This window comes from Nomascus leucogenys, chromosome 17, assembly GCF_006542625.1.
Source record: "Nomascus leucogenys isolate Asia chromosome 17, Asia_NLE_v1, whole genome shotgun sequence".
Classification (NCBI taxonomy): domain Eukaryota; kingdom Metazoa; phylum Chordata; class Mammalia; order Primates; family Hylobatidae; genus Nomascus; species Nomascus leucogenys.
In genome coordinates, this window is record NC_044397.1 from 75,305,425 (window position 1) to 75,325,101 (window position 19,677).

Consider the following 19,677-nt stretch of genomic DNA (forward strand, 5'->3'; position numbering starts at 1 on the left):
CCATGTTGGGCTAAAGTAGAAATTGCCCTTATTTTGAACATGGACAAACCAAGTTTCAAATCCAAAAATGCAAAGAAGAAGGCCAGATATGAATCCCCATCCTGGCCTGGGGCTCGCTACTCTGGAGCAGATGAAGGGGCCCCAGCTGCAGCAGGCATTCTCAGTCATCACCCACCATCCTCGCGCCTCATGTCCCTTCAGCATCTGCCCATCTTCCTTTCTTCCTCCCAACTGACTTCGTCTCCCTTTCTGGTCTTTCCATTCTGGGCACAAGGATCTATGAGGAATTTATTTGCTCCTACATGCAGTAAAAGGACGGCAGCCCCTCTTCTGGGTGAAAGCTGCCCCACTGTGTGGTAAGGAAATAATGCTGGCCAGGCGCGGTGGCTCACGCTTGTAATCCTAGCACTTTGGGAGGCCAAGGCCGGTGGATCACGAGGTCAGGCGATCGAGACCACGGTGAAACCCCGTCTCTACTAAAAATACAAAAAATTAGCCGGGTGTGGTGGCGGGCGCCTGTAGTCCCAGCTACTCGGAGAGGCTGAGGCAGGAGAATGGCGTGAACCCAGGAGGCGGAGCTTGCAGCGAGCCGAGATTGCGCCACTGCATTCCAGGCTGGGTGACAGAGCGAGACTCCGTCTCAAAAAAAAAAAAAAAAAAAAAAGGAAATAATGCTGCTGGAGCTGAAGTTACGTGCAAACTCTTTATGCAAATTTCTCATTTCATATTCCTAATAATCCTATGGGAAAGGTGTTATTAGTAGGCCTGTTTGTCAAATAAAAAAAATTCAGTATTAAAAAAAACAAACCTAAGTGGTGTGAGTTTCCACAGGAGTGGGTGGGGAACCCAGGATTTGAATTCATAGCCCTCTGAATCAAAAGCCTTGTTTTTGTTGGCCGGGCGTGGTGGCTCACACCTGTAATACCAGCACCTTGGGAGGCCGAGGTGGGCTGATCACTTGAAGTCAGGAGTTCGAGACCAGCCTGGCCAGCATGGCGAAACCCTGTCTCTACTAAAAATACAAAAATTAGCCAGGTGTGGTGGTGCATGCCTGTAACCCCAGCTACTCGGAAGGTTGAGGCACGAGAATCACTTGAACCTGGGAGGCGAAGGTTGCAGTAAGCTGAGATCCTGCCACTGCACTCCAGCCTAGGTGGCAGAGTGAAACTGTGTCTCAAAAAAAAAAAAAAAAAAAAGCTTTGTCTTTTTCATCACATCATACATATTTGAAAATAACAAATATCAGAAGGGGCTTACCAGTCCAAATGCTGGCCCTCATGGTGACCAGTCAATTGAAAAGAGAATGATTAAAACTTTACCTCTTGTAATCAAGAGGCTTAAAGATATCTTTGCTCTTTGCACCAGGAATTCCCTTTAAGACACCAATACTTTTAGAAAAATATCAAAAACGTGGATTAAAATTTCTACAAAAGTATTTCTTGCAATATTGTTCATAATAACAAAAAATGGAATCAACTTAGATATCTAACATGAGGAATATGGAATATATTGTCATACTTATAAAGACATTTTAACAATTTGATAAAATTGTTTTTAATATAATATTAAATAAAAAACAGAACACAAAATTGTATGCTAAAAATAGTATTAACCATGTAAACATGTACATATATTCAGAAAAAAGAATTAAAGAAACCTATCCAAATGGCAGTTTTCATCTCTGGGTGATGTTATTATGGGTGATTGAATTACTTAATTTACTCAGAGACAGCAGCATCTGGCTCTGTCATCCAAGCTGGAGTGCAATGGCACAATCATAGCTCACCACAGCCTTGAACACCTAGATTCAAACGATCCTCCTGCCTTAGCCTCCCAAGTAGCTGGGACTATAGGTGTCTGCCACCATGCCTAGCCAATCTTTTATTTTTATTTTCTGTAGAGATGGGGTTTCGCTATGTTACCCAGGCTGGCCTAGAACTCCTGACCTCAAGCCATCTTCATGCATGGGCCTCCCAAAGCAGTGGGATTACTGGTGTGAGCCATCCGTACCTGGCCAATTTGAATTTCCTTCTATTTGCTCTGCAACAAGCTTGCATTATTTTTAAGTCAAGAAAATACTTTTAAGAAGCTTTCTGCATCAAAAGATTTTCTAAAAGACAAAGGAATATGTGTGCTGGGGGTGTGGATGTGGATGTGTGTGTTATGAGTGTGCATATGTTTGAGTGTGTCTGCGTGTGTGGATGTGGGTGTGTCTGTGGACATGTGGAGGTACTTTCCATTCACAGGGGCACTAAAACTGAATGAAGCCTCCTACTAGAGGGATCAAGGAAATCAGCCATGGGGAATGAACACTTAATTCAAATAATCTGTGCTGCATATGTGAAGGAATTATTTTTAATATTTGGCTCAAAATACAGGCCCTCAGTTTTCTTGAGTCAGCTGGAGAACCTGCGAAAGCTAAGGCAGAGTGGGAATCCAGTTTACTGAGGGCAAGTGAAGATTCTGGCTGGGAGCCAGATGGGAAAACGCGGGCAAATATAAAAGGAGGCCTGGTTCTGGAAACAAGCCACACTCACGCCCCCTCCACCTCAGGGAGGAGATCTGGAGTTGGAAGGATGGTAGTAAGAATAAATAATCCCTCTCAAGCTCACTGTTGCCCTGTTCCAAGCACCTCAAACCTAAGAACTCACTTAATCCTTAACAACAAGCCCAGGAGGTAGCAACTATTGCTATCTATCCCCATTTTACAGATGAAAAGAAGGGAGAACAGAGAGGCCAAGTGGTTGCCCAGGGCCACAGAGCTAGTAAGGGCTGGAGATCAAGGCCAGGATCCCTTGCTTACAGGCAGCATGATTTTGGGCAAGTCTCTGCCTCCCTCACCCCTGGTGTCCATCTCTGAAATGAATACCTCCAAAACTAAAGTCCTATGCAAAGACAAGATTTTATTGCGCTCCACCAGGGGCACTGGGCCACGCAGCGCTCCTTACCTGGTCGGCCATGCCTCTTCTTCTGCAGGAACGGCTGGGAGCCCGGAGGGGCAGGAGGGGCGGGCAAGGCCTGCGCACTGGCCTTCTGCGGTGGGGCCTGGAAGCTGGGGGATTTAGGGGGTAGCGGGGGTGGGGTTTCACTGCTGTTATTAGCTCCTGGCAAAGGGGGCGCGGGCAAAGAAGCCCTCGGGGAGCACGAAGCATAAGTGGGGAGCGGAGGCGGCGGGGGCGGCGGGGCGGGAGGCTCCTGCACTTCTTGCGCAGGGCTGACGGGCTCCGCTTTGAGCCCGGGATACCCACAGGGTGGGAGGAGAGGGAGCGGGGGCGGGATGGGCGGGAGGTGCAAGGGAGCTAGCTGAGGCTTCACTGCCTTATCACTAAGAACCGAGGCCGGGGGCAGCGGGGGTGGCGTTGGGGGAGGTGGCGGAGGTGGAGGTGGTGGCGCACAGGGGACAGGGGGTGCAACCACAGGGAGGTTCCCTTTGGTCAGTGGGCCAGGTGGGGACACAAGCGGAGTTTTGATGGGGGAGGAAGAGGGAAGGGGCGGGGGCAAGGGTGGAGGCGGAGGGGGTGGGGTGGGAGGGGGCGGGGCAGGCACGTTAGGGCGAGGTGGGGCTGTCCTGGCAGCGCCATGCGCCTCGGAGGTATTGCCTAGCCTGGGAGAGGCAGGCGGGATAAGCGGGCCGCTGATGGTTTTGTTGGGAAGCCTGGGAGAGGGCGCGCGGGAGCCAGGACCCTGCCCTGTCTTGCCACCTGGAAGTAAAAGAGATTCTGGGTTAGCTCGGCAATAAAGAAGGAGAAAGCCCCCGCAGGTGGGCGATGCTCAGGACACTCAAGCCTGCCCGCAGTGAGCTGCACTGTAGACGGCTTTTCCTGCACGTGTCCACTGAGAGGCCTCAGGTGCCGCAGCTGTCACACAGAAGGACCAACTGGATCAGCTCTAAAGTCCTTGTCAGCATTAATGACAAACCCAGGTCAGGCCTCCAGCCCTCCTATCCATGCCACCTCTGCTGTCATCCGCCTTGGGCCTCTAGTATCCCAGCCGAGGGCCAGGACTGCCCGGGTGTCTTTTGCCCTTCCTAGTCAAGGCCACACTCACACTCATTCACTGACACCTGCTAGGTCCATCAGCCCTTATGCTCTAATTTGGACCCTTAAGTGTACCAACCAGCACTCCTGGCTAGGGAGATTTTCTTCACTCCTAGCATTTTATGAACAAAGACTTTCTTTGTTTCTGTGTTGAGAGCAGAAAATTCATGATTCCCTGAATACATAAGGTAAGACTGGAGGGAGACATTTACCCTTGACAACCCAGGTCCAGTGACCTTGAACCTCGCAGTTCTATGGCCTCTGGAAGTTCAAAACCTCCTTTCCTAAAGACTTACGCTAATTCCAAAGGGTTTTGGCTTTCTCACCCTATAGATCCTTCATTGCATCTGCCCCAGCTGGAAATTCAATTCCTCTTTTAAATTCAACAACAACGATTTGCTCTTGGTAAGCATTTGCGTTTGGTTTTCATGGAAGACTGGGGTGGAGCACGTCCCCAGGAGGGGCCTCTATACTCCGCACAGCCTTGCACCATTTTGCTAGTTCTCACCCTTTTTTCGCTCTGCCCCTCTCTAGTAAGAAAAAGTTCCTCTCGTTGTTTACTACCTTGAAGTTCTGCAATGACTGCTTAGAGATGTCCTTGGAGTGTCACTGTCTACTCAGGAGGCAGATTAAAATATTTCTTCCAGATTTAGTGCTCTTTTTATAAGAATTCTGGGGGGTGTTTTCCCCTATATTTTATAATCACCATGACAACACATGGACAACACTTGAAAAGTGATGTTTTCTCACACCCACTACTTCCTGGGTGCTGCAGCATGGGACCTGCAGCTTTCATTTCAGATTAGAAACCCCAGCACCTGTTGGGGGTTCTGAGCTTTGCAGTACTTGAGTCTCCTGTGTGTTTACCCCCATCAGGAGCTAAGTCATACACTTAAAGTACTGGATGTCAAAAGCCAGGCCAATCAAAGCACGGCCTAGCAGAGGTGACTGAGGCGAAGCTAAGTAGGCAAGACCTTGGTATCTGGCTTTCCAAATATGAGCCCCTCTGGCTATAATGTGGCAGTCACCTAGACCACAATATTCCAACCACATTATGGAATGGCTGTTCTTAAGGTAGGGTGAGGATGGTATTAGCAGGTGTCAGCTCAGGGATTCCTGCCTAGAAGTTCTCAAACCTGTTTCTACATAACACAAAAAGATGATGAGGAGAACCTAGGCAGCTGCCTAAACAAGGCAGAGCCTACCTACATGACCAGTGGCTGAATGAAATTGAAAGGGATAATAAAAGTTTGCAAAACAGAGTGAAGCCTACCCTTAAATAGCCTATGCAAACCTTTTAAGTAACTGAGGACACCATGTCTCAGAGATTCAAAACCCTTAAAGTGAGTCAGTTAAAAGTAGGGGATCCTGTGCTGATGAAGCCACCAACCAAATGAGAAATGTGGGCAAACTCATTTTTATCCTAACATGCGCAGCAGAAGCGAGGGCGGGCAAATCTCTGCCCATCTTCTATTCATGCCCCTCAGGGAGGAAGGTGAGACTGCAGGGGAGAGAGGGGCTGACGGTGTAAGTGCAGGCAAGTGGAGGAGGCAGGCCTGGGCCGACAGAGAGCTCCGAGGGAGTTGAGGGAAGTAAGGGAGGAGGCTGTCCTTCACAATGGAAACGCGAGCCCTAGAAATCCAAAGAAAACACAAAGGAGGCCAGGAGGTGGCAGGAAAGGCCAGCTTGAGGGCATCAGGGATGCTGTGCCCATAGGAAAGGATTCAGCTTTTAGAACCTGTAGGTTTATCAAAAGATGAAATATTTCTTCTTCCTCAAATCTGAATGTTTTCCAGAAGACCTTGGAAGTCTCATTACATATTCTATTCAACCCAGAAACAATGTTTACTCATCATATCTTATTGTAATTCTCACTCCCTTGGAGCTCTAAGCAGGGGCTGCATTATGACTCCAGGGTCACTTTTGCCTTTGTGGGCCTCTTCTCCATTAAAAAAAATTTATATTCATGACTGCATTGGTACAAAGACAAATACATTCTTTGACCCTAAAAGGTCATATGTTTTCTTCTGATTTTAAAAGAAATTTAAATATTTTCATGGGTCCCTGAAAGTACCATGAGCCCATGACACTGTTCTGTGGTCCCTAATGAATGTCAGCCACCACATTACCATTCACACATGCAATTCAGCAAGTATTTACTGAGCACCTGCCATGCACCAGGCATTTCTATGGCAATGAACAAAACATAGTCCCTGCCTTCATGAAGCTTAACTTTAGATGGATAAGACAGACAATAAACAGATAAACCAGTGAATACATGATATGTCAGATGGTGCTAAGTAACACAAGAAAAGTAAATTGAGGAAACGGAGATATGGAATGAAAGGATAGGACTGAACCTTTATATGGGATGATAAGTAAAGACCTCACAGACACTTCGATCAGCTGCCACCTGAGCAGAGACCTGCAGGAAGGGAGAGACTGAGCCACGTGGACACCTGCGGATGAGCCTTTCGGGCCAAGGGAGAGGCGGTGCAAGCACCCAGTGGCAGTGTGTGAAGAGCAGCAACGAGGATAGTGTGAGTGGAGGGGACGGCATAAACCACCAAGAAAAGCAGGCCAGAAGATCAGAGAGGGAGCAAAGGCTCAAGTCCCTTCCTCTGATGAGAAGGGGGCTGCCGGGAAAGTGCTGGGAGCACGGAGCCATGGCCTGCCTTGCCCTGACATGGTATCCAGTCCATGTGTTTATCTGGTGGCTTTCTCCTTGAGTTTCCATCCTGTAACAGGCATCATTAGTCACTTCCTTATGGACCTCCATCTCTAAAGAGATAAATTCTTGTTTTCCCCATTACAGTGGCTCAAACATCTAACACTTATGTCCCACTGGAGACAAGCAGACCAGTAGGACTCCTGCTGGCTATTTTTGGCCACTTCCTATGAAAACCTGACTGGGGCCCATTTCTCCCATCTTCTATGAAGAGAAACTGGTGGAAGCCTTCCATTCCAAAGGATAATTGTTTGATAGCACTGGGGAATTTTGAAAAAGAAGAAGACACTGAAGAATATCCACTGTCTTTATTGAGGTAGACCTTGCGCTCTACCTTTCCTGCTAACCCCTCAGCAAAAATGAGGAAATGAACATGGCCCCTGAGAAGGTTCAAGTTGGATCTCAAAATATCCTAGAGTCTTTTTCTTTGCTGGACTTTTATTGGTGAGTGAGGCAGCATAAGCATCCCATAACATTAAACAGTCACAGAAGCCACTGAAAAAGTTAGAAAAGTCGCACGATGGAAGATCCGATACCAGGAATGTTTGGGCCTTTGTATTTCTTGTATTAATGGTATTCCTGGAGTTTATTCAGCTTGCTGGTTAAAGAGAACAAGAATAGGAAAAACAGGTTGTTGTTTTTTTTTCTCAGAGTAAATTTGTATTTGTTCAATTTTAATGCAATACTTTCAAAACATCTGATGCCCACTGAAACAAAAATCACTGAGGTAGACTGATTACAGACATGGCCTTCATTACCCACTTATGCTTGATTCCATAATCTTTGAAATATGATTTTACAGTTCCTCTCATCAAGAGGCGAAGTCTATTTCCCCATCCTTGTGACTTGTTTTGGCTAAGAGAATGTGGTAGGAAGTGATACTTCTTAGACTTCCAAGTTACATCCTAGTAATATTTCCAAGACTAAGCCTCAAGAGACTTTATTTATACTTCCATCTTCTCTCTTGGAACCCTGCTGCTGGCATGAAAACAAGGCCCGGACAGCCTGCAGGATACTGACAGACCATGTGGATAGAGGTGAGTCAGGCCAGTGGTTATAGCTGAGGCCCCAGAGGTTGGAAAAATATGAGAAATATAAGATTAGCAAAGCTACCTACACAACCTGCAGTTCTTTATAGAAGCAAGAGGGAGCCCAGCCAAGACTACTCTAAGCTGCTAAGCCACAGAATTGTAGGCTAAAAAACGATTGTTTAAAGCTTTTAAGTTTTAGGGTGTTTTGTTACACAGCAGTACCTAACTGATATGATGACTGAATCATTACAACTCATGCATTGCTAATGCATCCACAGTGATGTCACTATGAAGTTCTATTACAATTTGGACCTTCTGTCTATATACACTTTGCAGTCTGGGCTACCATCACGCCATCACTAAGTATTACACACTATTACAAGTCATTTTTCAGCTATTACAATGGAATAATTTAAACAGGATGATGAATTAAAAGATTTCTTAAGAACCATTTTGTACTTTGGAAGTTTCCAGTGCTTAAGGTCCCAAGAACATGATCTTCTACTCTGTCATGCCTGTTAAGTAAAACCATGTTGCTTACTGACATGTGTGGATTGCCCAGATGGTTCCACAGGTTAAGGAGATACAGACCACAAGGGAGCCAGAATGAATTCTTCCTTACCTGCTACATCCCGCTGGCCTGCTGGTCGCAGTACAGGAAAGCCACCAGCAAACAGATCTCCCAGGGTGGGAGGTGTGCTCGCGCCTCGTGTGTTTGCAGAACCTCCTCCTTCTTTGTTGGTTCCTTTAGAATCTTTATAGAGAAGACACAAATAGGCAAGGACTTGAGAGCAGAGCTGAGCAGCCAGGTCTCATTTCAGACCATGGTCTAACACTGGTCTACCACTGCCCTTGTCAGCCTTCCCATTCTCCCACCCCCAATGTCATCCTTTCACTCAGCATCTTCCCCAAGCACCCTCTGCCTTGATACCCTGTAGACTCACATGCCCTGCCCTCTCCAGTCCTACCAAAGAACCATTTGTGCCCAACTCCCCTGAAAAGTGACCAAAACAAAGGGACCTGAACACTGCCATTTTGTAGATGCTAACAGAGCAACTGGCAGCACCTTTGAATTAGAAAACCCAAATGTGGTAGGTGTAGAGCCGCTCTTATTTTCAACTTGGCTATGGAGGACTAGACAAAGAAAACCCACAGATTTAATTCAATCAGTCATTTTAACTTCTTGTCCACAGAGCACTGACCAGAACAGCAAGCAGGAGGTAAAGCCTGCAATGATTGTGCCTTGGCAGTTTCCTTCCTGTCTCTCCAGCCCTCAAGCCCCCAGCCCCTCGCGCCTCCCTGCACCTTTTCATCTATGGAACAGAAAGATCATGAGCCCCTGAGGAAAGGTGTCACTAACTCCAGCCTTCCAGACATGTGTGATTACCAACTACAGAAAACGAGAAGATACTCAGCTTAGACAAGAATTCCTGGCAGAAAATATTTATAACTTGAAGCTCATATGCACAGAGAAATTAGGGCACAGTGCCCACTGGTGGATGAAAGTGGCCAGATTATTCTGAGTATTAATATTGTACATTACTTACTCATGAGAATGATTAGGAAGTGAGTGTTCCAATGAAATTGATTTACCTGTTAATTAGGCTTAACCAATTCAATCATGGGTTTAACCAGAAACTAATTTTTAATGTACTCAATGTTGAAAATACTTCTTTAAAAATTTGTCTATCCTTGTGTGTTGACATTTATAATTACAGATAGGAGATATAATTCTATTTTTAGGACTATCTTTAAGAATTACCATCATGCACATCATAGCAAAACATAGGAAGACATAATAACACCTTACATTACAGGGTGAGTATCCCTTATCCAAAATGATTGGGACCAAGTATTTCAGATTTTTTTTAAATTTTGAAATATTTACGTATACATAATGCGATATCTTGGGGAATGGGACCCAAGTCTAAGCATGAAATTTATTTGTTTAATATATACCTTTACACATAGCCTGAAGTTAATAAAATATTAATTTCATGAAATATTTTAAAATAATTTTGTGCATAAAACAAAGCTTGCGTTCATGGAGCCAACAGAAAGCAAAAGTGTCACCATCTCAGCCTCCCCTGTGGACAATCTGTGGTTTGTCCATCACCATCATTCCTGATACTGAATTTCTATGCTACCAATAAGCAATCATTTTCCTACACTTCTTCACACATAAGTACTTAGCAGTTAAAAATATGGCATACCATTAACACAGCAAAAAAATAATGTGTTCAAGGTAACTAAGCAACACAGTAGTATCACCAGAATACCCGGATCAGCTGTTAGACAACAGCAGCAACAAATAAAGGCAGGCTTTCAGGCTCTTGCAATGCTGTGTTTTGATTAAAGGTTACTGTACATTGGATCTCATTGTTTTAGGTGAGAAGAAACATCAGAAACCACTGAGAGACCAGGAAGTAGGTCCTCTAGAGTTGAGGAAGCATTCTGCTAGCTGGCTTTTAAAAATGTTTCCTCCAGAGTCATCTGCTTCATTAACAATGGTTTTTGTCTCAGAAGCCTCTCTCTGATTTTGTAAACTGACATCATTTCTTGTTCTGTTATGAATGTATGCCGCTCTTGTCCTTCAATAAACACATCATACATTTCCACCATGTCACCTGGAGGCACATTTGCTTCAGGGTTAACAACGTCATCTTCATCATCCACGTGAGGCATCATGTCGACATTCAAAAAGTTTCAGATTTGGGATTTTTGGATTAGGGATGCTCGATCTGTACTAAAGAGTTCTGCATATATTATTTCAACTTTTAACTATCTTGACCAAGAATAAAAAAGGAGCCAGGTGTTGTCTCCCCATTTCACAGGTGACCAAACAGCCTCAAAGAGGCTCCCCGATTTGTCTGGTTGCAGAACCAGAACTCAATGTGGGTTGTCTGACCTGAGCACAGGACTCAATTTACTCTGTCACATTCTAGAAGACAGCAAGCTTCAATCATATCATCCCTCTGAAACAGAATTCTTAATAAATCTTTCTCCTTGTGAAAAGTGAAACAAAAATTTTGCATTTTTAAAAAAATGTTGAGCCCTTCACTTTCTGTCACTGAGTTTGAGGACCATGTTGACACAAGGTGAGTGATCTTTAAATGTTACCCTACAAAGAATACACAAAATGTGGTGTGTCCATACAATTAAATATTCAGTGATAAAAGGAGTGAAGTACTGATACATGCTCCAACATCTATGAAGCTTGAAAACATTATGCTAAGTGAGGGAAGCCAGCCACAAAAGGCCATATATTGCATGATTCCATTTCTTTGAAATATCAGAATAGGCAAATCCAGAGAGACAGAAAGTAGATTGGGTTGGCAAGGGCCGGGGACTAATGGGGAATGACTTACTAATGGGTATGAGATTTCCTTTAGAGGTGATGTAAATGTTCTGGAACTAGATAGAGGTGATTGTTGCAACAACATTGTGAATATAATAATTGGCACCAATTGAACAATTTAAAATGGTTAAAATGATGAATTTGATGTTATGTGTATTTTATCATAATTTTTAAAAATTTGTCCCATTGCGGAGTTCTTTTTAGCATATGAAAAGGATGGAAGATATGCTCTAAACCATCTGCAGATTTGGAGGGAAAGCGCTGGTTCTCTTGCCCACTTGGCCTGTCCAATGAGCAGGTCTGAGATAGCTCCATATGTGTCCTGGGAAGCAACTGTGGCCCCAGCCAGGGGTGTCTGGCTGTGCCTCACATGCCTGTCCTGTCCTTGGCTCACAGGAGGCCTGGCCGGGCTGCTCACTTACTCTCGATCTGCGGGGCACTGCGGTCGTTGATCTGCGTGACTTTGCGCAGGCGAGTTCCTTGCTGGATATCAGCCAACAGTGCACTCCGGCCTTTCGGATCTGCCCTTCTCAAGCTGGAGGTGTCTATGCTTACCTGTAAGGGAGTAAGAGGGATTTGACTATAATAGCATTCTCAGATAAGCAAAATGTCCTGTCTGCTGTCAGTTTCTCCTCTTGCAGTTCTCTGTCTTCCCTGTCCCATTCCCAAGGCTGATCCCAGGTTACCTACGGGAGAGACACTTTTGGGTCCTGCTCACACCTCTTTTCCTGGTGACCTAGAAGGGACTCTTTATTTTAGATGACCCAGTCCCAAGTGCCTATCTTGTGCACAAGCTCCTGGAGGTCTTAGGGAACCCTAAATCATAGCCCCTCTTTCCTCTCTCTTACACTCCCCACCCCAGGGCTTCTGTCCGTGAGTACCTGGCCCCTGCTCTCAGGTTTTGAATGATCTTCCTCCTTGGTGCCCCAGGTCCCCTCCTGGACCAAATCCTTGGCTGATTCCCCACTTGACGATGGGAGTTGCTCCTGTGCCCTGTCATCTCCTGGACTGTTCTCCTGAGCAGGACTGAAGTCTTGCTCAGTCCTTAGGTACTCACATCCTCCTTGCTATTGGGTCCTGGGTGGCTCATGCTGGGCCCATTGTGTCTCTTAAGGGAAGCAGATTCATGCTCTAGGAGCTGGCTTTGAATGGGGGATGGTGGTCTTCATGTGATCATGGAGCAGAGGGGAGAACTGGGGAGCTCAGGGGAAACTGAGACCCATAGAGGTCAGAAAGTTGTGGAGAAAGAGAATGCAGAAGATTACAATGAATGTTTGGTGACTGTCTTCTGTGCCTGAGTGTGTTACATTAGTCCTCACAAGACCTTGTGCGTTTAAAGTGAGTTTGCCCTCATCTTACAAATGAGGAAACTGAGACTAAGAAATCGTCTGTTTGAGGCTGCAGGGCTGGGGTTCAAACCCAGATCAGCTGAATCCCAAAGGCCATGTGCTTTTCACTTTGCAACACTGACTACCAAGGACACATGCTCTTTTATTAGGATAAGTGTCTAATGGACTGCTAAATGCGTCATAAATATATTTGCAAGAAAAAGTTTTGTCCTAATTCTGCAAGTAGCCCTGAGATACAACTGCTTCACTTCAGCTGTAGCCTCAGCTGACATGGTGGAGGTTTCCATGGGTTATTAGAGCCAGGGAACACCAGAAAGAACATTGGGAGATTGGTGGCAAATAAAGGAGGGAAGGCGTTGCCCTGGAAGCCACAGCCAGGAGGATTCTCCACAGTTAGAAGGTTCATACCAACCACGTGACCTTAGAAATGGCTGATCATTTCTCAAAGCAAGAAATAATTGTTAGCCCTACTGTACGGGGATACCATGTATCTTTGGGTTTCAGCTTAAATATCACCAATTCAGAGGCCTTTTCTGACCCAAAATCTAAATAAGGCCATTCACTGTTTTCTCTGAGGGTACCATATTCCTTTTTCCTCTGTCACATTTATCATAGGGTATAACTTTATATTATCACTGTGGAAAATTTCCATTTGTGATTATGAGTTGAATGTTCATTAACCCCAAGGACTCCACATCAGGAAAAAAGATTCCGTTTTGTTCACAAAAATATGTCCCCGAAGAGTAGAATTGGATCTGGCTCAATAACTACTGTATGAATGATTGAATAAATGACTTGAGTGAGTGAGTGAAGGAATGAACTAGACCCAGGGTATCAGAGCTGTCTTTGCTCTTAAGGGCATACACATGCACCAGGCAGAGAGGCATACGCTATAGTGAGTTAAGCCACTGTGCAACGCGCAGCACAGGACTGGGCAGCCATGCTGGTTCCCCAGAGAGGAAGGCCACCAAGAGTCCAGAAATGACCATGTTTTTCAGGCTGAGCAGGCTTCAAGGAAGACATGTGACCTTAGAGGGTCCCTGGAGTATAAATAATGTTTATAAATCCTTGCTATTGCCATTTTCTGTTTAAAAAAGGACAAACCAGGTTGGCTGACTAGAAACTCATGGGGTCTCTAGTGTCACAGACTAGAAGCAGAGGCAGTTGTGGTTTTGGCTAAAATGTGCTGAGTCCACATTTTCACTGGTGGACTCCACTGCGTGGGTTATGAAACATGCAGGCTTTGAAGGACATAGGCTTCAAAGTCTGATTCTTGTTGCCTGGAAACAAGCTTTTGGACCCTTGAGAGGGACTTATGAATGATGGTCAACAAGAAATTGGTGAGCAAGGAGCCTCAATCCTGATTCATTGGAGATATTATGTATGTATTTATTTATTTATTTTAGAAAGGCAGGGCATTTCCCATAGAATATGGTTTTAAAAACCCCATATAAACCATTAATATCATGAGTTCATTTTAAGCTGCAAAATTTTAAGATTTTTAAAGTTTCCTCTCATTTTATTTATAAATAATGAATGACAGAAATAAGGGACCAAAGAAATATCACAACTGTAGCTAAGAGGGTATGAAAATTTTTGTGTGAATTTGGCATTACAACTTCAGGTATGCATTATGGTCAGGGATTTTGGGAAAAAAGCGTGCTTTGTAATTTTCCTTCTAGGTACAAGAAGATAACCTACTGAATTATAATAATATTCACAGCCCAACTCAGAGGAGGCTTGGGGAAGGCAAGGGTGAGAATGGTGCATTCTTTTCTTTAAAAAAGCAACTGGAATGATGAGAAAACCCCATCCCTCACTAGCCCTTGGGGATTGGAGGGGAGGGTCATCTCATCCAATTTAGACTGTTTATTACCAAAAGGTATCCCCCACTCCTTGACCTTGCCCAGGCCAGGCATTTCAGGTGAGGGCTATGAAGAACGTTGCATGTCCTTAAAATGATGATTTTAAATTTGGACATGCCTCAATAAGTTCTTGACAATTCCACAGGGCAGATTTGTTAGTAAACATCTTCCTAGTCAGCAGGAGGACATGGCAGTCACAGTGTGTTTATTTACACGGTGCAGTTCAACCCTGTGGGCTAAATTTAACATTCCTTCTCTGACTTCTCGGCTGTCTTCTGCTCCAGTGTCGGCCCTGGTGAGCGCCCTGATGATCTCCCGCTAGAGGGCTCTCTCACCTGATCTTTTTTTTTTTTATTTGAGATGGAGTCTCGGTCTGTCGCCCAGGCTGGAGTGCAGAGGCGCGATCTCGGCTTACTGCAAACTCCTCCTCCCAGGTTCACGCCATTCTCCTGCCTCAGCCTCCCGAGTAGGTGGGACTACAGGTGCCTGCCACAACGCCCGCTAATTTTTTGTATTTTTTTTAGTAGAGACGGGGTTTCACCGTGTTAGCCAGGATGGTCTCGATCTCCTGACCTTGTGATCCGCCCGCCTCGGCCTCTCAAAGTGCTGGGATTACAGGCGTGAGCCACCGTGCCCAGCCTCACCTGATCTTAATATGGTGTTCGCCAATCCTCTCCTCTCCTGTGCGGCAGGAAGGAATTAACAACTTTGTGGCAAAAGCGACCATATACAGTATATTTAGACTTAATTGGTTTTGCACAAAAGGGCATATCCATTTGCACATTGAAGACCACATTACACAAAGCCAGTCATTTCTACTTCACCTGCAATATTTATGAAGAATTCAATCATAATTTGCTGTCTTAAAAAACCTCCTGCCACCTCAAGAATTCTTGTTACTGTGGTTACAGGATGTAGAAACAAGAAAGAAAGGATTTTCAAATATTCACTGAACGTTTCATGTTGTGCAAATCCTGATCATGGGCAACGTCACTGAAAATACAGTCAAGGGAGAGAAAGGCATTCCTGGACACTTTTCCCATGGCAAAGCTATGCACCAAAAACTAAAAAACACACAGACAAAACAAAACAAAAAAGAAACCAACAAAACATTACTTCCAAGTTCACTCTTGTTTTGTCTCATTAACATGGTGCTTGAGTAGTGACAATTTGTTGGGTATCACACAAAGCTTTTGTTGACTCAGTTCTATAGCAAGCTTCAAAAGAGATAGCCCAGAATCCCCAAAAGATGAACCATCATAGAATAGACGTGCACCTTAGCTCATCCCCTTGGTTATAAAGGATGAAAACCTGAAGAGTGCCTGTGAGATTAGAAATACAAAAATTGAACAACAGTCCTAACAAAGGCAAGGATAGAATAAAAAAATACGGAGGGGCCTTTTCTCTCACCTTGATACATTATAAAAGCTTTCGCATGTCCATTTGTCATTCCAACAAATGAGTCAGCTCCCTTACGGCATAGTCTGGGGAAGGGAGATGACAGTCCAGCCCAGATCAAAACTTTGACATGCATATCTCCTGCTATTTGTCACCCTGTCACCATATGTCATCCTCACCTTTCCAATACTCGTAATTGTGAAAAATACTAATAAAAACCTTAGCTGGTCGATTCTAATCTAGCGGGTCATTTCTCTCAACAAGGGTCCAAACCCTATCATTTTAATACAATTTAATACAATTTCAGCCTTGCAGTCTCCTAAAAGTAGCTTCTCCAATGTGGCCATTGAACCTAAAATTAGTGCACAGGTTTCCAGGCATACAAGCCTGCTCATCACCCCAGCCCTCAGCCTATGCCTGTCTCCTAAAACTTGGGGGCAGACAGGCGTCAGCAGCCAGGGTATTTGCAGTTCATTACCAAGTCTGAATCCCAAGGACAGCCAGAATGGCAATGTCTCCCTTCTACTGTTGCCATCTTTATGTAGGAGAACACAGAGAACCTGGAATCCAAAAGAGAGAAATGAGATATTTGCTTAAAAAACTAACTTTCTCCTGTCAGGTCTGACACAATGTTCCCTGCACCCCATATGTGCCTAAGTCAAGTTGTTCTAGAATGAGGTACATTGAGATCTAACAGTTCCAAGTCTCATTTTTAGAAACCCAAATATCCAATTCCAATCCATGCTCAAAAAGAACACACCTGCTAACCTTCTTTTCTAAAGCCTGATTTTTGATTTTTGATTTTTTTTTTTTTTTTTTTTGAGACGGAGTGTCACTCTGTTGCCCAGGCTGGAGTGCAGTGGCATGATCTTGGCTCACTGCAATCTCCCCCTCCCAGGTTCAAGCAATTCTTCTGCCTCAGCCTCCACAGTAGCTGGGATTACAGGTGCGCACCACCATGCCCAGCTAATTTTTGTATCGTTAGTAGAGATGGGGTTCTGCCATGTTGGCCAAGATCTGATATCTTAAACAATACTGTGTTCAGACCTGTGACTCTTACCTGTAGTACAGAGCTGATTCACCCTGTGCCCCTTTGCTTCCTTGGAGGTAAAGCAGAATGAGGGGGTATTTGTTGAGGCTGTGAGCTATGAGTCTGGTCCTGTTCTTTACACCCATAAAACAAGCATACCCATCAAGGTTATCTCATCCACTTTCATGACTTGGTTACTATCTGTGGCTGTCTCCTCCTTGCTTAGGGATGTAAAGGTCACCTGATACTCATCCCTTTTCCTTATTCTTAACAGCCAGTCCATTGCAAACTCCTGTTGTTTTTCCTGATTTCTCAGAAATCTGTCACCTCTTCTCCATCGCTGCCATGATGCCTTACTGCAGGCATGCATCACCTCTGGATTCCCTTATGTGGTTTTCATGTCTCCTTGCCCTCCTCCACACAGCAGCCAGAGTCATCTTTATAAAAGATGTATCACTAATTCTGTCATTCTTTGCTGGATCCATTTGAATTGAATCCTGAGGATTCAAATCCCCTCACGTTGCATAAGGCCCTTAGTGACCAGCCCGGACTTTCCACTCCTTGAGCCTTCCATGCTGGTGCTCACCTCCAGAACTTGGCTTGAGCTGATCTCTGCTCTTTTTACACTTGTCTCTTGGCTGTCTCCCAAGAGGCCTCTTGATCCTGGAAGGCCAGATGAAGATCCCTATCTGTGTTCCTAGAGCAACAGGCTTACCCTTAGCAGAGCATCTACTACCCAGATCATGTTATTCCACTAAAAATCTACAATGACTTTCCATCTCACCCAGTGGAAGAAAATCAGAGGCCTCATTAGTATTGCCTGCTGAGCTTGCCCAGATTTCCACAGGGTACCATGAGCTTATGTATAAATGCCAGCTTTTTCCTACCCAAACCAGTGTTATTCAAGCAGTTCCACTGTGTGCCAATCCCTTCCTAACTACAAACTGCACATCTGGCAATATACTGTAGTACTAATTTTTAGCAACGATGAGAATTTTGATTCCAGTATTAATTCTAAGTCTCTTTAGTAGGGAATAATCAGAAAAATATAAGAATAAATGTTAGGGATGGAAAGAGTAGAAAGAAACATGGAGAAAGAGAGATTTGGGACACGTGTAAATTGGGCAGATACAGACGGATTTCAGAGGCAGGGATTAGAGACTCAACTACTCCATAACTAGCAATTCAGAAGGACATTAAACATATAAATGGTGGATCAGACACTAGACAAAAACATGTCTTTAAATGCACATGATGGTTACTTTAACTGATAAAAGTAGTTCACAGAAACTGCTGGAAAGAAGGGGCTTGAAAAGATGGCAAATAGAAATCAGTAAAGCAAACCCGTTGAATATTAATGTAACTCAATATTATTTAAGATTTGAGTGCTAACTCTGTGCTAGGCATGGTGTTAAGAGTGGGGATACAGGTGGGGCGCAGTGGCTCACGCCTGTAATCCTAGCACTTTGGGAGGCCGAGGCGGGTGAATCACCTGAGGTTGGGAGTTCGACACCAGCCTGACCAACATGGAGAAACCCAGTCTCCACTAAAAATACAAAATTAGCCAAGTGTGGTGGCACATGCCTGTAATCCCAGCTACTTGGGAGGCTGAGGCAGGAGAATTTCTTGAACCTGGAGCAGAGGTTGCAGTGAGCCAAAATTGCGCCATTGCACTCCAGTCTGGGCAACAAGAGTGAAACTCCATCTCAGAAAACGAAAAAAAAAAAGAGTGGGGATGCAATATGGGTAAGATTGCCAGGATGTTGTGCTTGGGGGGTGTATGTACATACATGTGCGTGTGTGCACATTCTCTGCATAATGATGTATCAGTCAGTAATGCCCCACACATACGACGGTGGTCCTATAACAGTATAATACCATATTGTTACTGTACCTTTCCTATGTTTAGATATGGTTAGATACACAAATATTTACCATTGCGTTACAGTTGCCTACAGGATTCATTCAGTACAGTAACATTCCATACAGGTTTGTAGCCTAGAGCAACAGGCCATACCACATAAACTAGGTGTGCAGTAGGCTCTACCATCCAGGTTTGTGTGAGTGCACTCTATGATGTTCACATGATGACAAAATCACCTAACAATGCAGATGCTTCAGAATATATCCCCTTTGTTAATCGATGCATCACTGTATATATGTGTGTATATACACACATATATGTACATATATTTAATATATCTGTGTATGTGCATATATATATACACTTCTCATTATTTATTCTCTAGACCCAGAGCCTCCTAGCTGGTCTCCAAAACTGGACTCTCATCTCTCTTTGAGACAGCCTTCAATTAATCATTTTTAAAGGGCTAATTGACTCCTCTTCTCAAAATGCTTCAGTGACCCATTAGTCTCTATCGAATCAAGGAATTCAGCCATACTGTCCCAAGATATCTTTCCTTGGCCAGTTGGAGCCTCATTTCAGCTGCTCTGGGTTTATCCCGTGTCTCTTCTTTCCCACTTCCAAGCCCGTGCTCAGGCCACCTCCTCTTCTGGGGATGCCCCACACCCCACTCTGCCGTATCTGCCAAACCTTTCATCTCCCCGTGAAGCTCTTGACACCAAATACAGTTTACTTTAGAAAATGTATTTTTTCAACTTTCTCAACTAAACTTTTCCTTGTGTGATCTGCTTTTCCACTGCCAAGGCACATCGTTTTTAATTCTCTACAGCACTGCTCATATCTTGCCCAGTATTATAGCTTCTACATATTGGTCTTGCTTCTTATTTTTTGAGCGCAAAACTAAGCCACTCCACTTTCTCTTACCAGTGAATCCAGCTTAAAAAAAAACTGTGAGCAACCTATCAGTATTTTGTCGACATGAACTCTATAGAAACCTTAGTCCCTGGATCTTCGACT

At 44.5% G+C, this 19,677-nt stretch overlaps 1 protein-coding gene across 1 annotated transcript in view; it reads right to left on the reverse strand.

Moving 5' to 3' along the window:
* WIPF3 (WAS/WASL interacting protein family member 3) overlaps positions 1-19,357 on the reverse strand; it is a 38,396-nt gene extending 19,039 nt beyond the window's left edge. Inside the window, exons 1-4 of the mRNA XM_030795622.1 lie at positions 19,199-19,357; positions 11,577-11,709; positions 8,419-8,550; positions 2,949-3,701 (exon numbers count right to left, since the gene is read on the reverse strand). Of these exons, the coding sequence (XP_030651482.1) occupies positions 2,949-3,701; positions 8,419-8,550; positions 11,577-11,709; positions 19,199-19,357 (1,177 nt within the window). The remainder of the gene's footprint in view (positions 1-2,948; positions 3,702-8,418; positions 8,551-11,576; positions 11,710-19,198) is intronic.
* Positions 19,358-19,677: the final 320 nt, after the last annotated feature.